This window comes from Melitaea cinxia, chromosome Z (genome assembly GCF_905220565.1).
Source record: "Melitaea cinxia chromosome Z, ilMelCinx1.1, whole genome shotgun sequence".
NCBI classification, from domain to species: Eukaryota; Metazoa; Arthropoda; class Insecta; order Lepidoptera; family Nymphalidae; genus Melitaea; species Melitaea cinxia.
Genome location: NC_059424.1, coordinates 6,227,191 through 6,240,527, shown reverse-complemented (window position 1 = coordinate 6,240,527; position 13,337 = coordinate 6,227,191). Strand labels below are relative to the sequence as shown.

Sequence of the window (13,337 nt, the reverse complement as noted above, 5' to 3'; positions counted from 1 at the left end):
GATAAGCGTAACAAACTAATCTCCAGTCACCTATATAGAAAAATCCTTTCGTCAGCAGAGAGATATTTAAAGCCTGTTTCACTTCAATACAGTTCAACTTTCGTATGACAGAATTTACTTACCTGAATATGATAACGACGACAAGACGACGCGTTGGCGCGGCGTTCATAGCTCTGGCTGTTACGCTGGCGGTCGAGGGTTCGATTCCCGCTCGCGACAGACATTTGTATCGACCATATAGATGTTAGTCGTAGTCTGGGTGTTGTGTAATGTGTGTGTTTCCGGACCCCCGGCACAGGAGAGGATCCTACTGGGGGATCCGTCGAGTGTGAAGCGTTCATTAATTCTTAATTCTGAATATAGACGTGGTTGTATGGGGTAGATATTAATCAGTAACTGACCTTAAAAGTGGGAAGCCGTCCAGCACGCTGTGTATCGCCGGAGGAGAGGCGGTCTCGAGCCCGCGGGATAGCAGCAGTGTCTCGGTCTCGTCCGCGCCCATCTTATCGCAGCCTCCCGTCAACATCGCGAGCATTTGTACCTCGAATATCGTGGCTAGCAACCAATAAAGTCTTGTTAGAATACTGAGCGATAGTTTTAAGTGCACGCGAAAGAAAGAAACTTTGATATTTTGATGGATTAAAATTAATAAATGCCCTAAAACTATACCCAATAATAGGTGGGGTTATCTGTGTTCATATAAGTAGAGCAAATTTATTGATGGCTGTAGTCCGGAAACATACATAAATGGTTCGAAAGCGTACACAAGCAAGTTGAAATTCAAGGCAAGTATATAACAAAGCTGGAGTACAATGGATCAGAGAACACCTGCAGTGCTGAATTCTGGTCACGAGCGGACGTGCCGCTTGAGAAGTCTTATCGTGAACACGTGGGTTAAATTACTTACGGACAAATTGTAACAATACTCGTCTACCAGTGCAAAAATAAATAATTTTACTTTTAGAACACACAAAAATCATCATTTAATAATAATCTTTAAATTCAGATAAGTTTATTACGACAAAGTTGAAATTAATCATTTATAACAATTCAGATTTCTATTACAATTAGTTATATAATAAGTGTGATTATACAAGTGTCTTGACTGATACAGGTATATTCTTATGTAATATTACTTTTAGCTGACTTCAGGAAAAGGAGGAGGATCTCAATTTGATTTAATTTTTTATTTGTGTACCTCACAACTTATTACTGTTTTACTGTTATTCTTTTTTTTATTCGAAAGCTGGTGCTTGTCGTGGTCTAATTTAAATTGAATGAGATGTAACGAATACTTTTGGGTTATTCTTAATTATTTAATGTACTATACTTGTCGGCGTAAATTCAAGTCGATTTATCGTTTTGAGTGAAACATTTTTATTTTCTGTCGAGATTATACGTATTTTATTAAAAACGTAAGTTTGCTGTATTCTTATAGATACGAGCAATTGTATAAATATTATACATTGTAGCAATCGAGGAAGTAGTGCCGGCTGTATGTATGATATTAATATGCATAAGTAAAACGTTGATTTATAGATGCAATCGAATGATACAACAACAACATTACACATATAAAATCGAAATGAAATGAAAATGAATATTAACGAAATCAATTAAACAATATTAACCACAAATAAAAAGCAAACATGACTAGTATATAGATATGACGTCGTTTTTATAAAGTTTAATAGGTTTGTATACATATGTTTAGTAACTTAAAACTGAGAAACACAACCGACTGTACATTTGTTTAAATATAAATTAATTCGTGACACTTAATATAGCCTTTTAATAAAAAAATGCTATTTAATTGAGATAAAAGCCATCTGTTAGTGATTTTAAGAACTTATAATAATAAACCAATATAAATATTGATACCACCCAGGACGTCTCTTTTTGTGTCATCATTTCGTACATTTATTACGTTTACTTTAATAATTCAAAATTTTTCACACAGTTCAGGTCAGTTTAGCAAGACCAGGGCTACATTATAACATTTTGTTTAATGATAACTTAAAGTTAATATAAAGAGGGAAGTTAACTAGCAAAGTCTTTTAAATCGAATAATGTGAATAACGATAGTAGAATTATTGCAATCAAGAATTTGTGCTTTAAAAGATTTTAAAAGTCCGACTTTTATCATCACATGTTTTAAAACATCATCCGAGACACGCGAACGAGTAAGTATTAAAAAAGGTGTGGAGTAAGATATATAATATACTAGCTGACCCGGCGAACTTCATATCGCCTAACAGTCGATTCTTTAATTTTATTATTATTTTTTTTAGAATTTTTCTCTCCGTAAGAACCATCCTCGTACTTCAAGGAATATTTTAAAAAAAGAATTAGCGAAATCGGTCCAACCGTTCTCGAGTTTTGCGCTTAGCAACACATTCAGCGACTCATTTTTATATTATAGATATGATATACAATGCACATACAGTAATAGAGTGTATCACAAATCCTCGTACCTTGAGTGAGGGGCGGTATTTCCAGGTCGGGTGCGAGCAGTCGCGCGGCGCACGCGGCTCCGAGGTGCACGAGCTCCATTTCGAGCGCGGCGAGGCACCCACTAGCGCCGCCGCCCGCCACCCCGCCCGACAGCGTCCCGTCCTCGTAACCCACGCACAAGCACCGGTAGCCGAAGCGGCTTTCTTCGCTTTATTATCACAATATTAAAACATGTTGTTATTTCGACTCTTGTTTGTATACATTTCATTCATTACAGCCTATACAGTCCACTGCTCGACATAGGCCTCCACAAGTTTATGCCAAAAATAACGTGAACTCGTGTGTTTTGCCCATAGTCACCACGCTGGGCAGGCGGGTTGGTGACCGCAGTACTGGCTTTGACGCACCGAAGACGCTGCTGCCCGTCTTCGGCCTGTGTATTTCAATCAGTTCGATGGTTATCCCACCATCGGTCGGCTTCTTAAGTTCCAAAGTGGTAGTGGAACTTTCTTATTCCTTAGTCGCCTCTTACGACACCCACGGGAAGAGAGGGGGTGGCTAAATTCTTTAGTGCCGTAGCCACACAGCACACAGGTAGGTTGTATACACCAACAGGCTATCAATCTAACAAGGTTGCATCTTCGTGTAGTATGTGAGAACATGTGTACATAAAAGCTAAGTATGTATAATAATTTTTACTTTTATTGTTCCATTTGAAACTTTCTAAACTTTTTTTCTTGTGAACCACCAACTATATGTAGTCTTAATAGTATTGAAAGATTTTATAATTCTTAATTAAGTTGTAGGGATGCGAGCACACACAGATACGTATGCTTATCACACAGTACAAAGAAGAGTCAAATGCAAAAATGCACGCAATTTTGTACTAAAATATCAATTTATTAAATTTACCTTATTGATTTATAGTTTAAAAGTATGTTTAAGAAACTTACTTATTAGATTTATTATATTCATTTAAATAATCTGATGCAGTCTCCAAAGAGAAAATCACTTCATTGCCAGGTACCAAAAGTGCTTCTTGTGGCCAGTCCGAGTGGCTGGAACAAAGAATATATAAAAAATTGATCTCAAGTTATATCCTTTACTTTTAAATTTTTATTAAAATTAACTTACATATTTGACAGTTTAGGTGTGACACTAACGTATGTACAGTTGTAATGCATGCATGGTGCATCAGAGCTGGTCTCTTCGAGTTCCTCCGCCTCACCAGTCTCTGACGTCAGTTGTATTAGCCGCTGCAACGAACCATGTTTTATTACAATAACGATATTTTATAAATAAGGGTGTACAAAGCAAAAACCATGCAAAAATCTATTATTACAAATTACTACTTAGTTTCATTAGTTTTAATTTGTTTTAAGATTTAAATCATCGGCATATAATATATGCAATTAAATAAAATTGGGGTGTCTGTTTGTAATATTAAAATAACTGCTTTTACTAAATGCATATGTATATATACACGGTACATATACCAAAATAACATTTTTTACAATTTTTGTCTGTCTGTTTGTCTGTTTGTTCTGGCTAGTGTCTGAAACAGCTGGACCGATTTTAAGGGGACCTTCTCTGGCAGACAGCTTATGTAATAGGGAGTAACTTAGGCTACTTTTATTTTATACATTTATTTATTTTATAACTCTGCGAACTGCACAATATTTTTTTTAAATTCGATGCGGACGAATCTCAGGTACAGCTGGTATATATAACATATATGTTAAAAAATATATTTTCTTCTCGAAGTGTTTCACGTGTAGTCATAAAATACTAGGATATTTTACTCGTTCGGATGCATTAGTTTAATATTTTAAGCATCACTTTAAACACTGAAATTATATACATTTAGTTTAAGCTTTATTTTTTATTTAAAAATCAATTAAATCTGTTTTTTCTGTTAGCGTTTTGATTGAATTACATATCAAGAATTAAAAATCAATTATATCTATTAATACATATTTAATTTAAAAAAGACTTTTTTTATAAAAATACGTATTAAGCAAAAGATAAGACGGCACTGATATTATAGCTCGGCGCTTATTCGAAAAAATTAGTCATATTTCTATTATTATTATTATTATTGATTTATCCAACAAAATAATTAAAACATTTAAGGACGAGTTATTTATGCATATTATTTTAAGTTATTAACAAAGGGAACAGCAAAGACATTTTTAATTATTTCTATTTTTCATAAACTTTATAAGCTTATTTGGCATAGCAACTCATCTAAAATAATTTTAAAAACTAAATAATGATTAACTTTCTAAAGTAGTAATAAAATAAGCAATCGCCGTGCAGTAGTCGCGCAATCTTGACTAACTATTGCGATAAATCAGTCTATAATGAGAATGAATGACAGCGAATTTGTCCTTCCCTACAGTGCATCACCCGTAATCACTACCGTATTTAATGTCAATATTCTTCTAATTTTCTAATGCGCTAATGGCTGGCCACACTATCATTAAATAGCGTTAATTTTCCATTATTATTTAATTTTAATACGTGTTCCGTGTAACAGACAACAAATATCTCTACATTAATGTGGATAATCATCCTTGTGATATTCGCTATGCTAGCTTCTAGCAAGAAACTAGTCAGTGTAGTGTTGATACGTACAGGCCAGCCATAGTAGTGTAACAGTGTGATAACAATGAATGGGTGAATGGACGACCGCTACCTTATATACCTTGCGGAATGGTGGGTCTGCGGTGTGTGTGTCGTTCGCACAATGACACCGGTGTTTTGGCGCGCCGGCCACTGCGTATATAGTGAGCGTGTCTTCTGGTTGAGCGGTGATGCTACGTGGGTCCATTTCTAATATTATCCATGCTACTTGTGGCGGAAACAAAACTCTAAAACAAAAAACGAAACCACCTATTATAGATTTAAGTTTATATATTTAAGAAACAAAATATAAAAAAGGATATTACCTTTTATTGATCACAGCTGATTGCTTGTACGGGTGATCGCTTTCTATCCATGTGTAGTATTGGCTAGTGGTAGTCGAGGGAATATCGTCATTGCTTGGCATCTTAAGGTTCATTTCCGCTACGTGGGGTAGCAATTTATGAACGATTTCCAGCAAATTAATTACACTCTGAAAAGAGATGTACCGGTTTTAGTATTTTTCCGCACATTGAAGTTAAGAATACGACCTATCGACGACCGCTCTGGTGTAATGGTGCATGTACCGTGTCGGCGGCGCCTAAAACACCGACGGGCGGTCGATTCCCGTTCGGGGTGGATATTTGTATTTATATAAATATTTATTTTGGGTCCGATTGTTAGTCCTCGTGGGTCTCCCACCGTGCCTCGGAGAACACGTTAAGCTGTCGGTCCCGGTTGTTATCATGTACACTTGATAGCGATCGGAAGCAGCGTTGCGGATCAAGCTTTGATCCTTTTTCTACATGAGGAAACAGGCCTATGCCCAGCAGTGGAATATTACATACTGAAGCGAAAATTAAGCATAAATAAAATTAGAAAATTATATACTTGATTAATTAATGATTTAGTAAGCACTTATTGGGCATAGTACTCTTTCTGACCATAAATCTAATAAAAATAGAATTGTCTTTCTCTCTTTCTCATTCTCAGTCAGTGGGAAAAATATGTTTTTGTCCGTTTTAATGTTTAATGGTTTGTAATTATATAAGTCGCAACAATATATAATCGTATATAAGTATATAACTTTTTAAACTTTGACTTTAGAATCCGAGCCGAGTGGTTACGGTAAGAGTAGACTAGAGACTAACCTTGGAGTCTTGCAGGCCCTCGAGGTTGGCGAGCGCGTAGGGCAGCAGCGTGTGCAGCGCGGGCGCGGCGGCGAGCGCGGGCGCGGCGCGGCGCAGGTCGTCGGGCGCGAGCGCGCGCGCCGCCGCCAGCAGCGCGCCGCCGCGCTCCGCCACCAGCGCCGCCACCGCCGCCGCCGCCTCGCGCGCCGCGCCGCGCTCCCACTCCGACTCCGCGCTGCGCCCCACGAGCCCCGCGTTCAGCGGCACCGCGCTCGCCGTCTCGTTGCTGCGATCCACCCATTTCGTTCTGGACGTGTTTTAGTATACACTACTATAATTACTGTAGAAACATTTATAACTAAGGTCAGACTGAACAAACGAAACTTTTGTGAAATAGACAATTAATGTTAAAACAAAATTAAAATTTTAAATTTATACTAAAACTAGCTGACCCGGCGAACTTCGTATCGCCTAACACAAACTTTATCGTATGGTATTAAAGTTCAAATTGACTTTTAAGTATTAAGTATATAAATCTTTTGTATGGGAGTATAGAAAAGTGTTGTTTTTAGACTTTTTCAGGAAATTTTTTTTTTTTTTTTTTAGAATTTTCTCCGTAAGAACCATCCTCGTACTTCAAGGAATATTTAAAAAAGAATTAGCGAAATCGGTCCAACCGTTCTCGAGTTTTGCGCTTAGCAACACATTCAGAGACTCATTTTTATATTATAGATAATTTCACACTTGTGTTAAGTCAATAATTTTTAAAATATTAAAGTACCATAATTCCTACCTTAATAATAAATTCTCCAAAACATAATGTATTTGAATATGTTTTTGACATATATCGAAATTAACAAAAGAGATTTGTTAATCAAATCTACCACTTCAAACCAACGGTATTGTTAACTACTAAAATGATAGATTATAAAAGAAATGAAGCAAAAAACTAAGTGCCATAAAATTAATAAATTATGACGTCATCAATATAATCTACCTGTAATAAATAAGCGACGGCAATTGTCCGCGAGCGAGGTTGGTTCCGTTGAAGCTGAGCGAGCAGGAGGAGAACTGGAAGGTCGTGCCGTCCGGTCCTGTGACGGCGGGCAGCCCGCAGTCTCCGCTCGCGGTACGTGCACCTTCACAACAGTAGCGCAGGGCATACCGCGTATCGTCCTGCCATAGATATTTATATATTCTTTATTGCACTATAAGTAATATACACAAAAATTAAGAGGGTAAAGTATGTAAATGCAATTCCAAATTTGAAAATCGAGACTAGCATTTAGACTCAGTAGGTTAAAGGAATCGTAGGTAAATGTATTTGCAAATCCATTCTCAAATACGTCACCTTTATTTAAGGAACGTAATATGTCTTTATGTAATTCAAAAAATAAGAATTAAAAACCTACAATTCTTCCTACAAATATATTATATGGAAATTAACATATACCTTTAGTAGAACAGGTCTCGTGAATTTCAATTGCACCATATCGTGTTGTGCATCGCTTGCATTAAAGGATCCCTCTTTAGCTTCGACGCTCACCCAGCAGTGCGTGGGATTAGCATCTTCTGAGTTCGTTCGCATCTAGAACAATCAACAATTATTTTGACGACACTCACACACATTCTAGTGAGAAATCTGTTTGACTAGGTTAATTGGGTTAGTTGATTAGGTTAATTAAAAAATGGGTTGTCTGGAAGAAATGGCTAATTAGCCATAAGTCCGCCCATTGTACTTCACTGTCTGTAACTATCTTTATGCTTTGTTTGTAATATATTTGTGGTGTACAATAAAGTATAAAATAAAAATAAATAAATTAATTTCAGGTCTTCATTACTGCTCAGTGTGGAAGAAGACAAATGTATATATGTAATAAAATTGTAACTGGCCGATATCTAGCCGTATTTTGTCTTAAGAGTAATAAATAGTATAAATGCATATCAACAACAACGACTTACATCATGTAAAAGCTCTATGGAGTAGTCGTATTTGCCAGAGCCTACGAAGACGCAGGCGCCGGAGATCGCGACTCCGGGCCGGTCCACGGTGAAGCAGATTGCGTCCGGGCTGCCGTGGCCGGTGCTCCACGTGCGCGTTGCGTTCACTCGCATAAAGCGAGACGCTGTTACGAGATGCTTTAGTGATTTTGACTCGGAATCGTCCTGAAATAAAACGACATATTCGTTCGCGACATAATTTTCAAAACTCGTCAAGTCCACTCTCCCGCAATTCCATCTTGGACAATGTAAAGTAAAGTCGTTTGTAACAGGCTTTTTTTAAAGGGCTTTTAATTATTTGAAAATTTTTATGTGAACATTTAAAATTAGGTAAACATAAATTTCGCAGGTAATCTTTGAAAATTACCTCCGAAATTTATGTAAAATCATTAAATGTTTAGGATTGCTACAAATATTATAAATCTATGAGGAATAAAACACATTAATAACATGCATGAAATTTTTATTATAATATAATTATATCCTAAAATTTCCTTACACTTGTGCAGCGTCGATCGATCGATGAGTACGTATATACGTGTGTATATACGTGAGTATATATTTATTATATTAAAAGTATGTGTTTTTAACACAATAGTCACCTTACTGCCACATTGCAGAGCACTAAATGACATTTCGGCAATGATGCGAGCCGTCAGTTTGCAACAGTACTCCGCGAGGCGTTCCTGCGTCTGCAACTCGCCATGATCATGCGCAGGAGCACATTGCCTTTGCGTTATTTGCTGCTTGATAGGGTTTAGTACCACATCCAACAGACGCGGAACGACATCTAAAAGATGCCACTCTAAATAGCTCGATTTGTCATTACTCTCTTGAGCCTACAACAATAAAATAAAATTTGATTTATAAATTATTACAAATACATATAATATTTGTATTTTTTCATAATTCAGACATACTTTCTGAATATCCTTCGCTCGAGGTGGCACAGGCGGTGGTTTCTGTGTATGTGATGAACGCGGTACTGTCGCTGATTTGCAAGGTACTTCTTTTACCTGCTGCGAAATGATATAAAAAATAATGTTATACATACAGCAAATAATTTCACCGATATCCTCTACAACTTTTACAATTATCCTCTATAACTTTCGTTTCAACTACTATTCCTTAGTTAAAATTAGCAGTTTTTAAAATTAAATCACTCTTTATTACATTTTATATAATTATATACAATTTAAATAGTGGTACAAACAAGTCACATAATATATAGTAATCATTTTAATTAGCCATTAAAATACATTTGACGTCGATAATTAAAAAACAAAATTGTTGTAATTTATTGATTATTATATGATATAAGATAAGAGGATTTGGATTTTTTATAAAAACCTTGAAATTATTTCCGCATTAATACACACCTTTACATCAGAGCGGCGCGTTTCTTGGAGGTTCGCCTGACTTTGAGTGAGAGGAACAATGTACTGCAACACGTCATGGAGGCTCTGAGACAGACACATTGCGGCGCAAGTGGCTGTCAACTCACGGATCTGAGCTGGAGGGACACTACCATCCTGAATTGAAAATCAAGTCAGAATTATTTTTAAAACCCCTATTAAAGCTATATATATGCTTATACACCACACAAGAACCTTACTTACCCTAACGTGACACAGCATTAAGCAGAGATGGTTCCATTTAAGAATAGGAGTAGGAAAAAATGCGTAAAAGCAGGCATTGAATGTTTCGTGCGCTTCCTTCAAAACAGAGTTTGTTAACTCCAGAGCAAACTGTACGTAGCATATTCTATGAGCTTTACTACGACCCTGTTTCCGAGGTAGTGCGGCGCAAGTAGGCGTTGGTTCTGCCATTACACTCTGGATGAAGTTCCTAGCGTCGGCTAAGGGCTCGAAATATGACATATAATCAGGTGAATTTCTCTTTTTTATACTTTGCGGATAAACCTCCTTTATGTAAGATTTTACCAATCGTAATCCAGCTCTCATGATATATACCAATCGTTTTTGGTGTTTCATTATAATTAGTTTTTGGTAGTTAATAGGTAATTGACCGTTCGTATCTAGTAGGATGTCTTTAAATGTCCTCCAACTCCATTGCAAAAGTGTTATTAGGGATCGGAAACAGGAAACTGTAACTTTCCTCGATATGTTTTTAGAAAGAACTATTACTGGTTCGCCGGGGTCCAAGTGTCTAATAGGCATCTGGTGATCTGAGCTCGACAGGTTATACAGTAGACTGGGAATTTGACCGGCGTTGACATCGGTTCCATTATTCGATTTCTTCGAAGTTTTAAAGTTAAATCCCACTTCATCATTAATGACCACCGCCTGACCGGAAGAGCCGCAGTCTGACGAAGGTCCATTTATCGTGGCAGAAACGACATACCAGCGGCAAGCCTGTAAAAATATATATTAGAATTAATATTTCCCTTTTGAATTTTATATAAAACCTAGCTGCGCCCGCGACTTCGTCCGCGTGGAATTTAAAAAAAAACCGTTGTTTAGTTTGTAGAGTTACAAAAAATAAATTTCCAAAATACAAGTAGCCTAAGTCTCTCCTTATTACATCAGCTATCTGCCAATGAGTGCCGCCAAAATCGGTCCAGCCGTTTCATAGATTAGCCGGAACAAACAGACAGACAGACACACAAAAACTGTAAAAAATGTTATTTTGTTACATGTACTGTGTAGACATCCATATACGTTTTAGTAAAAAGCTATAAAAAAATTTAATACTACAAACAGACACTCCAATTTTATTTATTTGTATCATCACTACAGCCTATACAGTCCACTGCTGGACATAGGCCTCCACAAGTTCACGCCATAAAATAGCGCGAACTCATGTGTTTTGCCCATAGTCACCACGCTGGGCAGGCGGGTTAGTGACCGTAGGGCTGGCTTTGTTGCACCGAAGACGCTGCTGCCCGTCTTCGGCCTGTGTATTTCAAAGCCAGCATTTGGATGGTTATCCCGCCACCGATCGGGTTTTTAAGTTCCAAGGTGGTAGCGGAACTGTGTTATCCCTTAGTCGCCTCTTACGACACCCACGGGAAGAGATACACGGGGTAGCTATATTCTTTAGTACCGTAGCCACACAGTACATTACAGTATTTATTTGTATAGATGTATACATATTTGTTTATGCTACTTACTATTATGGGCAATGGAGTTTCGAACATTAATGGGTACTTGTCTTTGGGAGCACATTCGTAGAAAACCTCATCTGTCTCAAAAATCATTTCTCCGTCTCCTTCCTGGTCTCCTCCATCCGGTCCTATGTCGTATAATCTTATCTTTGCTGAATATTCGCCGCGGCCACCGTACAACCCAATACCACCTACACAATCATTTTTTTTAATTAAGATATTATCTTGTCCTGTGAAGTATTATAAAAAGTTCAACAAATCTTGGTGCACAGCCCCTTAGGCGAATTCCATTTGGGAAGCCCGACTCAGAAAATCGTCGTAAGCACTTTTATTTTATTTTTTATTTATTGTGTAAAAATAGAAAAACAAAGTATTAATATGTACATATTGAAATATGCAAGATCGAAGCTAAGGATAGGATTACGCGCTAAGAAGATTAGACATACGGTTACTACTTAAGGTCATAGGTAACTATCGGATTTTAATAACTTAACTTTTCGATGAACTTTGAAAAAATATCAACTGCAAGGTTTTTGGAGTTTGTAACATGACCACAAGACTAAAAGTTTCCGAAAATAAAAAAGTTCAAATTAAAATATTGTATTGAAACTTCTCATTATTTTTTGGTATAATGAACAATTGAAATATACCATAAAATAAACTAGGAATAATAGCAAATACTTATTATTAAATATGATTTCAGCAGAAAACAAATTTTCATAACATGTTTCATACATTATACTACACATTAGCATACCTAATTTTATATCGTTGTCACACATGAAGCGGATAGCTTCTACCGAGTGTCCCGAGTATCCCCATCCACCACCATGATTTTCAAAACGATTAACTGTCAAGTAGTCCTCAACTACCGGGGCTAGTGGTTGCACATTATTATCTCGTTTGCACTCCACTAAAGGGGCCCTTAAAAGTCATTAAAAATGTGTTAAAAATGTTAAAATACTTGAATGTAACGGAAGTTAAAATTTGATTTAAATACGTACTTGTTGTCATGTGCGTATGTAAGAGAATCTAAACAACCCAATAAATGCAAAGCAGCATGTATCCTAGTAACTTGACAACCCGGTGTGCAAGGGATAGCCAATTCTTGATTAAGTACTGACATATCAGATAACACTTGGTTTTCTTCGTCTCTATCGTCGTTGTTACCAATCCACTCAAAAGTTTCAACGTGTCTAAAATCCTCCAAACGCTTCATACATCCGTAATTCGGATACTCGAATTCAGCATCCGAAAACGCTTCGGGGTCATTCGAGCAACATCGTTGTAATTTGTGCGAATCAAACGCGATGATGTTGAAGCATTTCATGACACGCATCTGTGGCTGATAGCACCAAAGTACGTCGTAGAGAGGATCGAGACAGGCTAGCGTGTTCACAAAATCGACCTGTTCAGGTCCAGTCCAGGCGTTGCACGACCCATCATTTTTGTTTATAGTAATGCACTTGAAAGTGTGTTCAGGTCTATTCGGCAATATTACTGTGAACAAAAGTTTACATAAATTAATTGATCCAGTAAAGGATATCCCGTAACAATTCATTTTGGTAAGCAATTTAATGATATATACTAACTGATACTGTTGGAATTGGAGGTGATCGTAGAGCTAAAGAGTGTGTCCGTGTTGATGAGCGCCTGCGACACCTGCACGAAAGTCTGGTCACCGGAAGCGGAGACCCACACGCCGCGACAGCCGTAGCGTGGCCCGATCCGTGGCACGCGCCCCGGAGTCGCGTACCACACTGGACTGCGGTCAGACCGCGGCTCGTCCTGTCGCGCCCGCCCTAGCGATCCTTTCTGTATACGGATAAAAATGTATTTGTCATCAATATCGCTTCCCAACTACTTAGCGCATTTATGATGTATAAATTAACAAAAAATATAAATAGGTGTATCATAGTCATAAATGTAAACTTTATATTTTTACTATCGATATATTTCAGAAGAGGTTTTATATCTAGAATGGCTTCTCGGTGAATTGA

At 37.2% G+C, this 13,337-nt stretch overlaps 1 protein-coding gene across 1 annotated transcript in view; it reads right to left on the bottom strand.

The window, feature by feature from the left end:
* LOC123668531 (E3 ubiquitin-protein ligase MYCBP2) overlaps positions 1 to 13,337 on the bottom strand; it is a 95,426-nt gene that overhangs the window by 70,043 nt on the left and 12,046 nt on the right. Inside the window, exons 17-34 of the mRNA XM_045602266.1 lie at positions 12,930 to 13,152; positions 12,342 to 12,837; positions 12,095 to 12,261; positions 11,344 to 11,528; positions 9,830 to 10,585; positions 9,590 to 9,742; positions 9,131 to 9,229; positions 8,813 to 9,049; positions 8,172 to 8,375; positions 7,663 to 7,797; positions 7,207 to 7,385; positions 6,231 to 6,516; positions 5,406 to 5,572; positions 5,162 to 5,327; positions 3,589 to 3,710; positions 3,408 to 3,512; positions 2,475 to 2,662; positions 402 to 555 (exon numbers count right to left, since the gene is read on the bottom strand). Of these exons, the coding sequence (XP_045458222.1) occupies positions 402 to 555; positions 2,475 to 2,662; positions 3,408 to 3,512; positions 3,589 to 3,710; positions 5,162 to 5,327; positions 5,406 to 5,572; positions 6,231 to 6,516; positions 7,207 to 7,385; positions 7,663 to 7,797; positions 8,172 to 8,375; positions 8,813 to 9,049; positions 9,131 to 9,229; positions 9,590 to 9,742; positions 9,830 to 10,585; positions 11,344 to 11,528; positions 12,095 to 12,261; positions 12,342 to 12,837; positions 12,930 to 13,152 (4,022 nt within the window). The remainder of the gene's footprint in view (positions 1 to 401; positions 556 to 2,474; positions 2,663 to 3,407; positions 3,513 to 3,588; positions 3,711 to 5,161; positions 5,328 to 5,405; positions 5,573 to 6,230; positions 6,517 to 7,206; positions 7,386 to 7,662; positions 7,798 to 8,171; positions 8,376 to 8,812; positions 9,050 to 9,130; positions 9,230 to 9,589; positions 9,743 to 9,829; positions 10,586 to 11,343; positions 11,529 to 12,094; positions 12,262 to 12,341; positions 12,838 to 12,929; positions 13,153 to 13,337) is intronic.